This window comes from Salpingoeca rosetta (assembly GCF_000188695.1).
Source record: "Salpingoeca rosetta unplaced genomic scaffold supercont1.1, whole genome shotgun sequence".
Classification (NCBI taxonomy): Eukaryota; class Choanoflagellata; order Craspedida; family Salpingoecidae; genus Salpingoeca; species Salpingoeca rosetta.
This window is the reverse complement of record NW_004457740.1, coordinates 434165-451754: the sequence shown is the minus strand read 5'-3', so window position 1 is coordinate 451754 and position 17590 is coordinate 434165. Positions and strand designations below refer to the sequence as shown.

The window sequence follows — 17590 nt, the reverse complement described above, 5'->3', positions numbered from 1 at the left end:
GAGCAGCAGCAGCAGCAGCAGCATTGTCATCATCCTCTGTTTCTGATTGCTTGCTTGCAGGCACAAGGTTTATGAGCCGAGGTTAGGTTTTTCTGTGTGTGTGGGGGGGGGGGAGTGTGTGTGAAGAGGAGGACTGTTGACACAAGGTACGTTGTGATGACACGAAACACTCGATTGGAAGGAAACAACGCAAGGAAACGACACGCCCCAGGCTAGCGCTAACGCCGTCACATGACGCTGCTGCTGGAGGCTGGGACGGGCGTGGTTGTGGTGGTTGTGGTAGAGGTTGTCGTGGAGGTCGTCGTGGTTGTGGTTGTGGTGTAGTCGAGGTAGAGGACGCGGTCCAGGGCGTGGATGAGGCCGTGTTGAAACTCAATGTCCTCTGCCACAATGTCTGCGCCGTTGACAGAGAGCACGCCGCCAATGTTCCTGACAAGCAGGTTGGGTTCGCTGGAAACCAGTGACGTGTACACGTGCGGGGCGACGTGGCGCAGTGTGGCTGCTGTGTGCCGGCGAGGGAGCATGTGGTACAAGATGAAGCGGCGCTGCTCCAGCGGGCTGCTCTGCAGCTCTGCAAGCACCGCTGGCGGCACCTTGGCAAAGGCTTCGTCTGTGGGAATGAAGAACGTAAACTGCTGCCCAAGGTTGCTCAGGGTCGGCTCCAAGAAGGAGGAATCAATCAGGGACGCAAACATGCTGAAGCGACTGTCACTGTTCACAAAGGACACCAGGTTTGGCAGTGTCATTGTGGATGTGCTCGACGTTGTGGACGTCGTTGTCGTCGTTGTTGTAGTCGTGGTTGTAGTCGTGGTTGTAGTCGTAGTCGTGGTTGTGGTTGTAGTCGTAGTCGTGGTTGTGGTGGTAGTTGTAGTCGTGGTTGCAGTCGTGGTTGTGGTGGTTGTCGTTGAACCGGGCAGTGTTGTAGTTGTGGTTGAGGTTGTGGTCGTCGTTGTCGATGTGGTGGTGGTCGTGGTGCTCGTGGTGGTCGTGGTGGTGAGAAGCTCGGTGAGTAGGACGGCGTCAATCTCGTGCACAATGCCGTTGGAGGCGACAAAGTTGCCATCAACCAATTGCGCGCCGTTGATGTAGATGAGGTTGAGGTTCACGACCACAGAGAGAAACGACTGCCCATTCAGCGTTGGCAGCACCGCGCCGTTACTGACAAACAGCCCGTATACCGTGTATCGATTAGTTGCAGCGTGGCCCAGCAGCATGGTTGCCAGACGGCTGCCCAGCAGGGATGGGTTTGCCAGCTCCGCTGGGGAAAACGCGTCCTCGAACGCGTCATTGTCTGGTGCGAAGAACGTAATGTGTGGTGTTGTTTGCAGTGCCGCTTCTAAGCCTGCGGCCTGCACAGCTTGCAGCAGGTACGAGAACTGCGGCTTTGTTTGGATGATGTCGTACACTGTTGGTGTCCCGAAAGTTGTGGTTGTAGTGGTTGTAGTTGTGGTGGTTGTGGTGGTTGTGGTTGTAGTTGTGGTGGTTGTGGTGGTTGTGGATGTAGTGGTGGTTGTGGTTGTGGTTGCTGTAGTGGTTGGGGTTGTTGTGGTGGTTGTGGTGGTGGTTGATGTAGTTGTGGATGTGGTTGATGTGGTGGTGGTCGTTGTTGCACTTGTAGATCTGCTTGTGGTGGGGAACAAACGGCGCAGGCTGAGGGAGACGGTGGCAGTGGTGATGCCGCCGGGCGTGCCCAGGTCCGAGAGGAGATAGCAGCGCACGTCGCCGTTTGGGACGTGCCAGTAAAAGATGCCGAGACACTCGGAATCAAGCTCGCACGCGGCAATGCATGGCGTGAGGGAAGTGACGCCGTTGATGACGGCGATGGTGGCGGAGGAGGAGAACGCGGTTGTGTACCGCCGCGGGTCTGTCACGCCAGGCAGGGCGCCAAAGTGGTCGACCACAAAGTTGGATCCAGCCGCACCGATTTCCTCCAGAGAGTATGCGGTCACTTCGCGGCGGTGCCGAGCAGCAATGGGCCTGGCTTGTGCAAGCGGTGTCATCACAACCAGCACCACTGCCAGCAGCAACGGAAACAAGCAGCAGCAGCGTGTATTGAAGGACGCCATCATCGTCATCGTCATCCTTCACGATCACGCGTCTCAACCTGCCATGATTGGGTTTGGAAGCGATGCCATGGTGAGCATGTGTATGCGGGAGTGTAAGTGTGTGAGAATGAATGGGTGTGAATGTGTGCGTGTGGCGAGGGTGTGAACGTGTGCGTGTGGCGAGGGTGAATGCACGTGGCTGCGTTTCGAGCCAAACATCCACCCCCAAACATCTCCACCCCAAACATCCACCCCCAAACATCCACCCGACAAACATCCACCCGACAAACAACCACCCCAAACACCCCTCCTCCCGCCCAAGAAGAACGAACGAATCCAATGGCATTTCAAGTCGTACGCGCCTGCGCCTCCTTCCCCAACCACCGCTGTTGCCTGGAGACCTTGTTCGGGGGGTGAGCACGGAGATGAGAGAGGGTGCCAAGTCACCGGTGTGTGGGTTGCTGGGGTGATGTGCGGATATGCGGGGGACGTGGCACGGGTAAAAGCGGTGTTGCTGGGCGATGCTTCACGTGCGGTGGATATGGATAAAATGGCACAGCAACCACTCACGCCACACACCAACAACAAGCAAGAAGCAAGCGTCCAGCGCCGTTGCTTATGGCTGCTGATGCTGATGATGCAGAGCTCGGTGCAGAAGCAAACACGCATGCAGATGTCAAAGCAACTAACTTTGAGTTGGCGAAGCAACAGCAAACACAATGCAAGACACGCATGATGATGATGGCTTCTTGTGGTGGGTGGGCTGTTGCTGGGCAGTGGGCAGCAAGGACTCGACTCGACGTCACGGTGTCGTCACGACATGTCACAACGCATCGCTTGCTCTGACAAGAAGTGATCAGTGAGACAGCGCCTTCTTCGTTACCACCATATCGCAAAACTGATGTCAGTTGCTCATCTGACATCAGACGATAAAGCTGAAATCAGACGATAAAGCTGAAATCAGTGGTGGCCTGAAATTCAACCCATTTCAAAACTGACTGTGACAACCATGGAAGACGACAACAACTGCAGCAGTGAAGGTGGTGGCGGCAGTCGTCGCCACAGTGGCGGCAGTCGTGATGATGGTGGCGGTCGACACGAGATCCAGCAGCAGCAGGAGGAGCAAGAGAACCATGGTCACACTGCTCGACACGGTGAGGCGCAGCAACGGCATGATCAGCAAGAGAACCACGGTCACACTGCTCGACACGAGGAGATACAGCACCAGCCACATCAACAACCACAACCACAACCACAACTACAGCCACATCAACAACCACAACCACAACCACAACCACATCAACAGCTGCAGCAAGAGGTGGAACGGTTGCAGCAGCGATTAAAGGCGCAGAGAGAGGCGTACGAAAAACAATTTGAAGACCTGGAACATGCGCACGAACAAGAGCTGCAGGACATGGAAGCCAGGTACCGCCACCAGCTACAACGCCACATCGACGCATTCAAGGAAACAGTGCTCTTCCACCAGCAACACCACGGCGGGCACCTCCACATGGATGGCGACACAGCAGCAGCAACAACTACAACGACAACAACCGCCGACCTCATGACCAGCCTGCTGCAGGATGTGATGGACACCACAGCGTCAATGGACCCTGCCTCATCCCCAAGAAGCAAAGCCAGCAACACCAGCAGGCTCTTGTCGTCCGCCGTCCGCACCGCAAATGGCGACGATGCCACACATCATGATTTCGGGGACAATGGCACCGATCGACACAGCCTGCAGCGCGAGATGGATGCCATGCAGGCACGCCACGCTGCAGACATGGAACAGCTCGAGGCTGCCATGGAGCGCCAGAAGCGGCAACACCAGCAGCTCCTCGCCGACGAGACTGCCCGCGCAGACACGCTGCAGGCCGAGGTGGACGCCCTCAACCAGCGCATCGACCTCCTCGACTCCGCCCTCGCCGCAAAGCAGGACGTGCTCGACAGCGTGCGGGCCGGCTACGAGCGCGACGCGCACTTGCGTGAGCAGGCCATGCAGCAGCTGGAGGCCCAGCTTCAAGACCTGGCCAGGGAGCAGAAGTCCTCCACCTCCACCCGCACCGCTGAGCTGCAGCGGGCCCTCGACGACAAGGCCGCCCTCCACGCAGACCTTGCCCGCGCAAAAACCCGCGTCGCCCAGCTCCAGCGCATGCTCAAGCAGCTGCAGCTGCCACATGCATCCGACACCTTCGCAGCAACCGCAACCACGCCAGCTGCCACCCAACACTTGAACAACACCACCCTTGGGTTTGACGAGCAAGGGCGTTCCTCAACAATGATGCCAGTGCAGTCGACAGCAAACCTCTCCTCCTCCTCCTCGTTCATGGCAGCGACGGCACGCCACGACAGCACACAGCAGCAAGCCCAGCACGATCCGCTCTCCCAGACGCTGCCTGCGTCCCTGTCCATGAAACCAGACGGCCCCGCAGCCGCAGCCTTTGCGCGGTCCACCGAGTACACCGTGCGCGCCCTGCTCCACAACCGCACGCAACTGCAGGAAGAGATTGCGCGGCTGAAGCAGGAGCTCACGCAGGTCCGCGCCAGCAAGATCAAGCTTGTCGAGGACTTGACCAAGGACAGGGAAGAGCTCAAGCAGCGGCATGCGCAACACGTCACAGAAGTGCAGTCCGCCCTGGACTCCAACGCCACGCAGTTGACAGGTGCACACTCTACCCTTGCCGCCCTCGAGGAAGCCCTTGACCGCCAGTACAACGCGCTCATGGCTGAGCAAGCGGCAGCGCGAGCAACAGCGACAAGAACAGCACCAACGCCGCCGTACAGCCATCACTCTGGTGGCAACGCCAGTGCCACCAACTCCAACCCCAGCATAGGGTCTTACTCATCCGCTTCCGCCGCAATGGCCGCAGCAGCAGCAGCAGCAGCAGATGGCGTGCGCCCCTCCACAATGGTGCTCTTGCAGTCACGCGCACTCCCTCCCGCGCATGTGCTGGCCTCGGCCTACGCTTCCACGTCCACTTCCACCTCCACCACTGCCTCGTTGTCGTCGTCAGCGTCGGTGCCGCAGCAGCACCTCATGGCCGTGCTCAACGCCTTTGGCAAGGTGCGCACGGCGCTCGACAACATCTCCGTGGAGTTTGCGCAGCTGTCGCGCAAGCACGAGATGGCCCAGCAGGAGCTGATAGCGCTGCGCTCGCAGGTCGCCGCCTCCCAAACGCGCTGCCATGACCTGAGCACGCAGGAGCAGGAAACCAAGGGCGCCATGGACGCCCTGCGTGCACAGTGCGCAACGCTGCAGTCGCAAAAGGAGTCACTCGAACGGCACAACGCGGACATGACGCGGCACCTGCAGGCTGCCCAGCGCCGGGCGGGAGAGCTCGAGGCGGAGGCTGATCGCGCCGCCTCGGAGGCGCAGTCACGTCTGCAGCGCAGCGAGGACGACGCGAAGCAGCGCGTGGCCGGCGTACAGCAGCAGGTGAAGGCGTTTAAGGCCGAGCTGCAGTCTGCGCTGGGGGTGAAGACGGCGGTGGAGTCACAGCTGGGCGAGGCGCTCCGCGACAACATGAAGCTGCGGGAGGAGACTGAGCGCCTGGCAAAGACGGCGACGGAGCAGGAAGCAACGGCCAGGCGCTTGCAGGAACGACACGACTTCTCGCTGGAGAGGGCAAAGAAGCTGGAGCAGGAACTTGCCTCCACCAAGACGGCCAAGGAGCATGCCGAGCAGCAGCTGCACGCGCTGCAGGCAGAGGCAGATGCGCTGCGATCACGCGCACAGGAGACGGACAGGGCCGTGCAAACGGCGAACGCGGAGCAGGCCGCGTTGCAGCAGCAGGCGGCAAAGCTGCGAGGCAAAGTGGCGGTGCTGAAGCAGAAGAACGAGGCACTGAGCGACGCGGAGACGCAACTGCAGGCTGCACTGGTGGCACGGGATGCCGCGCACAGCGAAATCGCACAGCTGCGGCGGCAAATTGCGGACACCCACGCGCGGAAGGAGCAAGCAGAGGAGGAGGCGCAGCGGACAGCACACGCCAACAGGGCGGTGGTGGACGACCTCACACGGCAGCTGCAGGTGGCGCGCACGCGAGCGAGAAACGCAGAGGAGGCGGTGTCAGCGCTGGCAGAGAAGGCGCAGCACTTTGAGACGCGGGCCGTACATGCGGAGAGGGATGCACGCGCAGCGCGCGACGAATCGGAACACGCGTCCACCCAGCTGCACGATCTGCAACAGCAGCTGTCGTCCAAGGAGCGGGAGGCGGCGAAGCTGAAACGCGAGTACGCAGAGCTGCAGTACCGAGTGGACAGACTGTATGCCAGCAACCAGCAGCTGCTGCGCGATCGCCGGACGCAGCACGCCAGGCTCCTGGACAAGATGAAACGCCACTTTGCTTCGCAGATGACGTCTCTGTCCACGCTGGGCAAGTATGGCAGCGGCCGCGCGACGCCAGCGGGGACGCAAGTGACAGCACAACTGGACAAGTCAGCGGGCACTGCTGTGCCCTTGCACGCACACGCCATGACGGAACGTGAAGCAACAGCAACCTCGACAACACCGGCGACAAATACAGCAACGGCAAGGGGGCAAGCGGTGCAGTTTTCGGCAGAAGTGGCTGCTCCCCACGACCATCATCACGACAACCAGCAAGAGCTGCTGCATCAACAACAACAACAACAACAACAACAACAACACCAACGCCAACACCAAGAACAAGAAGGACCGGAAGAGCAAGAGCAACAAGGATGGCACGTGGGGCAACAAGATGCTGGTGATGGTACACACGAAGAGGTGGCAACCGCACGTGTGGACGTGAGCCAGGATGAGGAGGACTCGGATGAGAGTTTGCGCAGTGATGCTGATGAAGATGTGCAGCACTTGCTCATGGAATGACAAGACATGAAATGTGTGTGTATGTGCGTGTGCGTGTGCGTGTGCGTGTGCGTGTGTGTGTGTGTGTGTGTGTGTGTGTGTGTGTGTGTGTGTGTGTGTGTGTGTGTGTGTGTGTGTGTGTGTGTGTGTGTGTGTGTGTGTGTGTGTGTGTGTGTGTGTGTGTGTGTGTGTGTGTCATGTCGAGTAGATTTGGGAGGGGGAGGGTGTAAATGACTCCTGCAACCGTGGAAGATGTGTGCGTGTGTGTGTACGTGAAATTATGACAGTGATTGGTCACAAAGCAAAGCTGGATATGGCCCATGAAGGAGCGAGGAGGCAACATGTGCGTTGGTGTTCATGAGGGAGGCGCAATGATTCGTTTAATGACACATGCACAAGGACAGCTGAAGAAAATGACCAAAGGAACAAGAGACATGACAAAGAAGGGGGGGGGTACTTGGTTGTTGACTACTCACACGCAAAAGCCCACGACTGAAACACAAAACAGGACAAAAAGTTCTGGTCACACACGCAAACAACCACAATCCACTCCAATTGCCGGTGCACACACACACACACACACACACACACACACACACACACACACGCACGCACACACACATTGACACGTCCATTTTCTCGCACACTCACTAGCACTAACACTGACACGCACTGCCTCTCACTATCACATATGCGTTGAGGACACGCCTTCTGAGCCGCTGCTTGTGGGTTTACGGCCAACAGACGACGACGACGACGATGATGATCGCGGCGCTGCAGCCGCCACACCCGTGGAGCCATCATCACGAATGGCCTCATATATCGCCGTGAGCAGGACGAGTGCAGTTGCAAACGTGGGTCGTTCTGCCGGATCCTGGTGCCAGCAGCGTTGCATCAGGTCGTTGAAGCCCGCGGGGGCGTCGTCCACAAGCGGCGGGCGGTGACCGCCATCAACGGCCTTTTGGAGGACAAGATGAGAGCACGGCATGGTCGATGCAGTGAACGAGTGCGGGGCATGGTGAGATTGAGATTGAGTGCGTGCGTGCGTGTGTGCGTGCGTGCGTGCGTGGGTGTGAGGGTGTGTGTGTGTGTGTGTGTGTGTGTGTGTGTGTGTGTGTGTGTGTGTGTGTGTGTGTGTGTGAGGGAGTGAGTGTTTTTCGTTGAAAGGATCAGGAAACAGCACAGCACGGCGATTATTCTCGCTGCTACGCACTTCGCGAATATCCCACGGCGACTCAATTTCGTTGAATGGAAGTTCACGCGTGGCGCACTCCCACATCACAATCGCAAAGCTGTAGTGTGTACATATGGATGTGTGTGTGTGTGCCAATGGAAGATAGCGTGAGTGAACAGAGCAGCGGCTTGTACATCAGCCACACAACTGCACCGTCTGAAAAGCTGCGGTGTTTGTTCTCAGACACTCACACATCATTATCGTTCATTGCACGGTGTTCGTGTCGCACGCACCTGTACACGTCTGCTGAAAGGGAATACAGCTTGCCTGCGTGCACTTCTGGTGCACACCACAACAGCGTCCCTACATTGGACGTCATCGTCGGTTGCCTGCGTGTGTGTGCGAATGTACATGGGTGAGTGTCACACTGTGGGTGTATGACCCACAGACACTGACACAAATCCTTACGCACACACACACACACACACATTTACAGAAACAGCGCCTTCGCATCGCACACGCAACGGCAGTTGCACCGTACATGGAGTCTGTGAGTTCGAGGGATTGCGCAGCATCCGCCTGCAAGTGCTCCACGAGACGGCCCGTGCCAAAGTCCGTCACCTGAACTCATGTTGGACAGGCAGTGAGGCAGAGTCGGCAGTGTCAGTGCGTGTGTGTGTGTGTGTGTGTGTGTGTGTGTGTGTGTGTGTGTGTGTGTGTGTGTGTGTGTGTGTGTGTGTGTGTGTGTGTGTGTGTGTGTGTGTGTGTGTGTGTGTGTGTGTGTGTGTGTGTGTGTGTGTGTGTATGTGTGTGTGTGTGTGTGTGTGTTTTGGGTCAAATGATGGCGGTGAGCTCACCTTGACGACCCATGACTCGTTGACGAGGAGGTTGGGACTCTTGAGATCACTGCAATCACAGGCCAAGCAAATCCGAGAGAGAGAAAGAATGAGAGGGAAGAAAGCATGGTCTCTACGCACAAACACGCACACGCACACGCACATACGCAAATGCATTGACACACACACACACATGCGCTCAAACACACATACACACACACACCGGTGGATGCGCGGTGGGTTGAGCGAGTGCAGGAAGTTCATTCCACTTGCGGTGTCGAGCAAAAAGCCCAAACGGCGGCGCCAACTGAGGTCGATGGAACTGTCGGCAAGGTTCGTGTCCAGGGCACCACGTGCCATGTGCTCCGCCACCAGGAACGGCTGGTTGTTCATGAAGCCAGCGCCGTAAAAGTACACAATGTTCTTGTGCCGCAGCCCGCGCATGAACTTGATCTCGGAGATGAACTCTGCGTGCGCCTCCTCATCCAGCTCCTCAAGCTCGTGCTTCAGCCGCTTCACAGCAACCTGGAAGGCGGGGAAAGAGAGAGAGGGAGAGAGTGTGTGTGTGAGAGAGCGAGAGAGAGTGTGTGTGTGTATGTGTGTGCGAGAGAGTGTGTGGGTACACATGTGTACATGTTCCGTTACAAAATATCAACAGCGAAACACTCGGCACAAGCAAATGCACTGTTGTACGTGCATCAACAGTGCAAAATGACAGCAGTTCATCGACCCATCGGCTTGCTTGACTTGACTCACCATAACATCGGAGAATTTTGCCAGCCAAACCTGTCCAAAGGCGCCCGGCGACGCTGTGTCGATCCGTTTGATAAACTGCAGCTCGTCGGGGAAAATCTCCCACGCGCGCTCTAAAGACACGTGTGTGTGTGTGTGTGTGTGTGTGTGTGTGTGTGTGTGTGTGTGTGTGTGTGTGTGTGTGTGTAGTGTGTGTGTGTGTGTGTGTGTGTGTGTGGTGTAAGAGGCTGCATGGGTACTGCAAAGTATTCAGACGAATGGATGTGTGCATGAGATCATTTCGAGCGAGTGAATGGCAGCGCATGCACAGGTATCGGGTACCGAGTTCTTCCAGCTCTTCTTTGGTTTCGCCGAGCAATTTCTCCTGCAGTTGCGCATATGTCCTGAGAGACGGTCAATCACGAGTGCATACGCGAATGAGTACGAATGCGAAACAAGGTCGGTAGTGAAAGGAAAGCCAGGTCAACAACACAAAACACACGCACACACTCACTCACTCACACACACTCACTCACTCACTCGTGCACAAATACAAGCATGTGACACGGGGTATCTCACTTGAATTTGCCTGCGCGCTTGCGATACCGGTGGATGAGGTAGGCAAAACCGACTGTTGACATGACAGCAGTGGCGGTCAAAACACGATGGTCAGTCGCATGGAACGAGAACGACGCTGGTGTGGCGTGATTGATTTCGGGCCGGGCAAGCGGCGGTGACATTGTCGTGCACACACACACATACACACACACACACATGTACACATGTACATACACACAACATCACCAACAGCACAACTCACCCAGGCCGAGCAAGCTGCTAAGGACGCTGAGGGAGATGGACGCGGCGAGGTTGAATTCGCAGCGATCTCCAGACCAGCCCGTGCTGCAGTCGCACACAGGCAGAAGTCGGTCGCTCACGTGGCAGCTGCCGTGGCGGCAGTAGCCGCGCCGACACACGCTGCACATGACAGGGTTGTTCGCGCCTGGCGGTGGCAATGGTCACGCGTGACAACGACAACAAGGCGGTGAATCACGGCGAAGGTTGACACACTTGCACAAGAACATTGACGAATACATGTGTGCAAGCAAGCCAGCGGCATACACATGCACACACACATACACACACACATACACAAACACACACACACATGCAGAACCTTCAGAGGCGGTGGTGACATCTGGTGGGCAGCCAAAGCACCGCGTCTGCCCAATCAACGATTGAAACCTGCCCACAGCGCAGGGTTGGCAGTCTGCAAAGTCGCCAGTTGCAGAAGCAAAGCCGGGCAGGCACGCCAGGCGCAGGTCATACACGTTGGTGTCGTGGAACCCTTGCGAGTCACGGCCGCCCCAGGCGAGGAGGGAGTTGTTGACGCCAAAGATGAAGTGGTGTGCGCGCGGGATGGAGAGCGATGCAGGCATTAGCAGCCAGTTGTCGAGTGATTGTGCCGCACCCACAGACTCCGGAAGCGGGCGCTGCTGCTGCCGGCGCTGCCTCACATATGACGACGACGATGATGATGATGATGATGATGATGGTGATGATGATGATGGTGATGATGGATGCGATTCGCGTCTGCGCGATTGCTCGCCTGCGCCAGCACCGCTGTCGCTGTCGGCACCGTCTAGTTGGAAGATGCTGGCATTCGGATCGTCAAGCGTGTCCATGCGCAGCACCCACGTGTCTTCGGTGCTGATCACCGTCGACACGCCCAAGATGTCCCCGCTGTGCGGTTTCTGTGACGTCCCGCCGTACAGGAAGATGTGGGAGCTGATGAACGTGACAGAGTGGGCAGCGCGCGCGCCAGGCAGGCGGGCATTGAGCTCCTGCCAGGTGTTGGTGTCTGCCCAGAACACCCACGCGTCGCTCATAATCTCAGTGACATCAAGCACGTCCCGCACCTTGATGGGTGTGCCCGCCTCGATGCCGGGCGTGGCAAACCCGCCGTACAGGAAGATGCCCAAGCGGCCGCTCGGCAGCTGGAATGGCGTCATGGCGCCAAGGTTTCGCGCAATGGGTTGGGCCTGGCCAGGCTCCACGTCAACGCGCGACCATGTCGGGGCCGTGACGTCACTCGTGTCGAGGATCCACGTGTCGCCCATGAAATGCACCTGCCGCAGAAACCCTTCGTCGATGCCCACGAGCCTGAGCCCGCCAAAGAAGAGCATGTGCGTGGTGGGCGCCGTGTTGCCGCCGGTTGGGGAGTAGGACGCGTACATGGGGCTGACGCGAGGCAAGTCCTCCTTCAAGTAGTGCTCCGGGTTGTTGAGCGTGACGTCAGACCACTGCTTCGTTTCAAGGTCAAACACGAACATGTCCTTGTACAGGCCAACCAGGGAGGCGCCAAGCCCAAAGAAGACGTGCTTCCCGTGCGCGTGCACAAAGTGGCCAAAACGGGCACCGAGCGGGTTGCGGTCAAAGGTGTGCTCCCACGTCTTGGTGGTGAGGTCCAGCGTCCACAGGTCCGTGAGCGGCACCTGGCCGTTGAAGCCGCCCTGGATAATCAGTAGGTTCTGGTCGCGGGCAAACGTGACAGCGGCGTACGCGCGCTCCACAGGGAACTCCTGCTGCGGCACCGGATACACGAGCCGGTTTTCCGGAATGACGTGATGAAGGTCTGACAGGACAGTGAGGATGTTGTGTCCACCGTGGAAGAGGACAGTGCCGGCCACGTTTGTTGCTGCGCAGAACACGCGGAAGGACGACTGCAGCTGCCTGTTGACGAGGGAACACGTGCAAGGGGTTGGTGCATGCGGTTGCATCGTGGTGTGTGTTGTTTTGTGTGTGTGGGGGGGGGGGGGGCGAACGGGCGGGGTGTAATGTAGAGTGGCCGTGTATGTGCGTGTCGTGTGTGTGTGTGTGTGTGTGTGTGTGTGCGTGTGTGTGCGTGTGTGTGCGTGTGTGCGTGGATGTGTGCGTTGTGTAGATGTGTATGTGTGCGTTGTGTAGATGTGTATGAGTGCGTGTGTGTATGTGTGTAAATGCGTGTAAACGTGCATTGCAACATTGCAGAGAGATAGCTGCTGTGCATAGAGTTTGGTATGCTATCCACCCAACCCCTCCCTTCCTCAGCTAGCACGCGCATCAAAATGCATGCCTTGCACGTACGTGAGGGTGGGAGGGAAAATGGTCCACTCAGACTTGTCAATGTCAAACACTGCAATCGCCAGAAAAGAGATTGGAGAGAATGGAGTGTGAGATGATAGTGGCATGTGTGTGTGTGTGTGTGTGTGTGTGTGTGTGTGTGTGGAGAACAGGTATTCGAGAGGAGCAAGACCACAAAGCACACACGCAGCAGCATACGCACACACACACACACACACACACACACACACACACACACACCAAGGATGAAGGGTCTCCAGGTTGTTGCGAGGTGCTGGCCGCCAACAACACCAAACGTGTTCTCAGAGAAGGGGACAGTGACAGCAGCAAAGCTCGACACAAACTGCTCCTTGGAGAACGTGTCGTCCACCACAAACGAATACGCAACGGGCGACTGCACGATGGGAACGCATTGCGTACATGCGTTAATATGTGTGTGTGTGTGTGTGAGCGTGCGTGTGTGTGAGCGTGAGCGTGCGTGTGTGTGTGCGTGCGTGAATGCGTGGGTGGGTGTTCGTGTGACTGAGAGAGAAAGCAGGAACATTGAGGGAAACAGAGACTCAACACAAAACACGGCACGACACGACATGACAGAACACAACACGCACCTGTATCCAGTTGAGTGGCTGCTGTGTGGTGTTCAGGGTCCAGATGAACCCATCGTCCACAACAGCGAGGGACGAGCTCGCGGATCGGTTCGCAAAGTGGATGGGCGCTGCCACACCGCCGTGGAGATAGAGCGTGTCACGCATGCATATCATGGAGTGGGACGAGCGCAGGCCCGGCGATGCGGGCGTGCTAATGAGCTCCCATTGCAGCGGTCCGGGCGCATCGAACTCAAGCTTCCACAGGTCTTCTTTCACAATCAGCGCGTCAGCCCCATCGGTCGGGCACTCCTCCATGTCCACTGTGCACCCCCTTGTGGAGGTTCCGCCGTAGATGTACAGTGTTGTGGGGCCGCACATGGCACCGTCCATGCCTGAGCGTGGATGTGGTCGTGGTGAGCCATCCGCCAGCTGAAGCTTGTCCCACGCGTTCTCCGACACGTTGTAGAGCCACAGGTCTGAGAGGAACCGGTAGTTGATGTTGCCGCGCTCGTAGATGATGCCCCCGAAGACGAACATGTGATCGAGGCCGTTGAGGACGACGAGGTCAGCGACGTGCGCGGTTCGTGGTGGCGGGCGTGGGCCCGTTGGTGCGAGCATGTGCCAGGACGCCGTGTGCACGTTGAACAACCACAGGTCGTTGCTGGGCACAAACGGCTCGTTGTTCAGGACAACGTTGACGGGCGACCGCGCTGTTTCGCCGCCAAAGAGCAGGGCTCGGCCGTTGGCGGCAGAGTCCAGGGTGCCGTTGACCTTTCGTGGAGACAGGCCAACCATTGTGTGGGACAGGCGCGAGCCGGGGCTCTGCACGAACACCCAGGACGATCTGTGCCACGTGAGAAGACCTGCACCTTCGCCGTCGTCTCCGCCGCCAGCCGTGGCGTTGGGCGTCGTGGTCAGCGGCGTGCTCACAGTGCTGCTTGGCACAACTTCGCGCTTGGATCTGTGGCGGTCAAAACCCCCGCCGGCCAGCGGTGCCGACGCGCTGGCGTGCGCGCTAACACCACCCATGAACTGCATGGGCGGAGAGAGTTCCACCTCATCATCGGCTGCATACACGGGGTTGGCCCGTGATGGCAGCGGCACAAGCATTGCCGCCACCGCCACCAAGACCACCATCATCGCCACCATCATCGCCGGTGTCAACGACCACCGCATGCTCCTTCCTTCTTCTGCTCCTTGCGTGCTGAGTTGCTTGTTGGTGTGGCGATTTTTTTTGTTGTTTTGTGTGTGTGTGTGTGTGTGTGTGTGTGTGTGTGTGTGTGTGTGTGTGTGTGTGTGTGTGTGTGTGTGTGTGTGTGTGTGTTGTACGTGTGTGTGTTGTACGTTCCCTCCTCCTCTCCCTGCACCTCTCCTCCTTCACCATCTCCTCTTCCCTTACTTCCCTGGCTTCCCTCTGCCATCTTGCTTGCTTTGGCTTATTGCACATTGCACAAAAACGCCACACACACAACCACACACACTCACACACAAAAGAGAGACAACCACTCACCAGCTACCCATACACAAACCCACCACGCAAGCCAACAGCAACGGCACCAACTGAAAGACACTCAACTCAAACTTTCACTTCGAGAGCAAGCAACCAACCCTCTCACACAACCAAACATTTAAACCTCACCCCTTTGCCCTTCAACCCATCTTCAGACACACACGCACACTTCGCACAAACACGCACGCCTACTACTGCTTCCCTCCTCGCTCAGTCCCTTGCATCGTCGTACTCATCGTCACTGCTGTTCCCCTCTGCGCCCTCCTCGCCATTCTCCCCATCGTCGTACTCATCGTCGTCGTCGTCGTCAAAGTTGTGTGCGCCGGGCAGCGGCACCTTCATCACCTGCGCCTCCAGCTCCGCAAAGTGCCCGCGCGCAAGCTGCAGATTCGCCTGCACCATCTCAACCTCTGTCCTCATCGTGGTTGGAGAGAGGGGGGGGGGGGGGGGGGAACGAAAACAGGGATGACAACCAAACAGAGCGAAACAATGCTTTGTGAGAAGGGTGTAAGTAGGGATGGTCATCCAACAAACAAACATCCAAACGCAAATACATCCACACGCGCACGCATGATGCTTCTACTTCAACAGGCCCCTCTTATCCACTCACACTCACACACACACACGCCACTTCCGCTTCAACATGCCTCTTATGTCACCTCCCCTCCCCACCAACCCCCCCCCTCTCTCTCTCCCCAAAACAGCAGCGGACCGTCTGGGCGGTCGTGGATGATGAGGGCGACGGTGCTCGTCGTGAACGGCCACAGAAACGCAGAAAACTCGGAATTGCAAATCTGCATCTCCCGGAACGACGTCTGCATTTTCCTGCATGTATGCATGCAGTGTATGTTGTGTTGTGTTGTGTTTGTGGTGTGCATTGTGTGCGTGTGTGTGCATTGTGCGTGTGTGTGTGTGTGTGTTGGCATCACAACAAGCAATAAAATTCACACACACGCAGGCAAACACACACACACACCAAACGCGCACCATAGAGCACGGCCACTTACAAGCAGGTGATCTTGAAGTGCTTGAGGATGGTGCTCACGCGCTCAAACCTGTGAATTGCCACACAGACACGCGTGCGCACACATGAAACGTGTCCACCCGATGAGCTGAGACGAGGGAGAGAGAGAGAAAGATCCAATGTGCCATTGCACCGACGAATACACAAGCACACATAGACACATGTGCACACACAAATACATACACATACCCATGCACCACGCCACCACCACACACCACCACCGCCACCATCCCCTGTGTGACACCACGAGCACGCATGAGGCATGGCGGTGTGGCGTGCGCACCGCTGCTGGTCCTCGGCGGGATCCGCCTCGCGGGATTCGCGCACGAGCGTCAGGAACGTCCGGCTCTCAAACAGCACAACCTGGCGATCATGGCGGGGAGCATGGGCGGAGTGTGAGCACTGTCGACACACGCAGGAGATGCAACAAAGCACACAGGCTGCAACAAAGCAAACACACACACACGCACACTCACTCTGGTTGCTCGCTCACTGCACAAAACTCACTCACTCACACGCACGCACTCACACGCACGCACACTCACTCACTCACTCACACGCACGCACACTCACTCACTCACTCGCACGCACGCACGCACACTCACTCACTCACACGCACGCACACACACTTACTCACTCACACACACACACACACACACATACACACCACCACCACCACCACCACCACCACCACCACCACCACCACCACCACCACCACCACCAGAAGCGGCACGAACCTCGCGTGCGCCGATGGCGTGGATGAGCGAGTTGAGGCTCTCCCGATACACCTCGACGCCCGGCAGGAGGTACGTGCAGATGCGGGACCACGCCTGGTACAGCGACTCGTCCCAGATGCTCGACTGGAAGCACGTCAGCTCGTGGTCGCCCGCAAGCTCCTGCAGCATGTCCACCGTGCCCCGCACAACCTGCGCCCAGCCGTCGACACGGACATGCACGGTGAGCCGGTGAGACGTAAGGAGTGGTGGGTGGTGGATGGTCGTGGTGGTGGGTGGGGGTGGATGGTGTGTGACGGCGGTTGCCACAAGTTGCGCGGTATTGTTGCACTTGAGCCGTGTGCTGACATCATAACGCTGTCTGCCTGCCTTTTTTTTTTTTTTTTGTTGTGCTCACGTGCGTGGCTGTGCGATGCTTGTTGAACGCGCAGCAGATAGATGAGCGCAGCTGTGCAAGTTGGAGCAATGAAGCAAGGAAGCAAGGAAGCAAGGACGTACGTTCGGCTGCTCAAAGTTTGAGACGAGATCCATCTTGTGCAGGAGCACAAACGTCTTTGCACTTGGCGAGTGCTGTCATGCACATGCAGACACATGCAGACACATGCAGACACATGCAGACACATGCAGACACATGCAGACACATGCAGACACGGGTTGAAATGTCAGGATGAAAGTAACCAGCACTTGCAAGCTGCAAATACTTGCAGCCCACAACCAGTCACACGTATTCACACACACACACACACACACACACACACACACACACACACACACACACACACACACACAAAAGCGCACCTGTTTGAGGGATTTGATGCACATTTCAAACCACGTCCTGTCCTCCTCCTCGCTCTTCTTGTCCGTGGAAATCGCTTTGGCATCAACGACGTAGATCAGTACCTGTCAAAGTGAAGCGTGTGCACCAACACCACGTACGCACCGTGTCGATGAGTGCTGTGGGCTGAACAGAGCCAGGAACACACGCTGTCCAACACAGCGC

General features: G+C 57.5%; 4 protein-coding genes across 4 annotated transcripts in view; 1 reads left to right on the top strand and 3 right to left on the bottom strand.

The window, feature by feature from the left end:
- Window positions 1-33: 33 nt before the first annotated feature.
- PTSG_11543 (uncharacterized protein) lies at window positions 34-2754 on the bottom strand. Its single transcript, XM_004998598.1, has 2 exons — window positions 2447-2754; window positions 34-2104 (listed from the first exon to the last, which is right to left on the bottom strand). The coding sequence occupies exon 2, from the start codon at window positions 2079-2081 to the stop codon at window positions 228-230; it is 1854 nt and encodes a 617-aa protein (XP_004998655.1). The 5' UTR covers window positions 2082-2104; window positions 2447-2754; the 3' UTR covers window positions 34-227.
- A 424-nt stretch (window positions 2755-3178) lies between these two features.
- PTSG_00099 (uncharacterized protein) lies at window positions 3179-6891 on the top strand (the record flags this gene model as incomplete). The annotated part of the gene is made up of 2 exons (XM_004998597.1): window positions 3179-3199; window positions 3352-6891. The coding sequence occupies 2 exons, from the start codon at window positions 3179-3181 to the stop codon at window positions 6889-6891; spliced, it is 3561 nt and encodes a 1186-aa protein (XP_004998654.1).
- Window positions 6892-7555: 664 nt separating this feature from the next.
- Window positions 7556-14432, bottom strand: PTSG_00098 (TKL/DICTY4/DRK protein kinase; the record flags this gene model as incomplete). Its single annotated transcript, XM_004998596.1, has 14 exons — window positions 7556-7828; window positions 8084-8162; window positions 8338-8433; window positions 8586-8665; window positions 8902-8950; window positions 9104-9405; window positions 9637-9746; window positions 9955-10016; window positions 10192-10243; window positions 10433-10615; window positions 10790-12345; window positions 12739-12787; window positions 12976-13129; window positions 13344-14432. The coding sequence occupies 14 exons, from the start codon at window positions 14430-14432 to the stop codon at window positions 7556-7558; spliced, it is 4134 nt and encodes a 1377-aa protein (XP_004998653.1).
- A 230-nt stretch (window positions 14433-14662) lies between these two features.
- Window positions 14663-17590, bottom strand: part of PTSG_00097 (uncharacterized protein) — a 3989-nt gene continuing 1061 nt past the window's right edge. The window contains exons 5-11 of the mRNA XM_004998595.1: window positions 17389-17490; window positions 17089-17160; window positions 16594-16782; window positions 16140-16219; window positions 15840-15887; window positions 15545-15657; window positions 14663-15242 (exon numbers count right to left, since the gene is read on the bottom strand). Coding sequence (XP_004998652.1) covers window positions 15043-15242; window positions 15545-15657; window positions 15840-15887; window positions 16140-16219; window positions 16594-16782; window positions 17089-17160; window positions 17389-17490 — 804 coding nt within the window. The 3' untranslated portion in view covers window positions 14663-15042. The remainder of the gene's footprint in view (window positions 15243-15544; window positions 15658-15839; window positions 15888-16139; window positions 16220-16593; window positions 16783-17088; window positions 17161-17388; window positions 17491-17590) is intronic.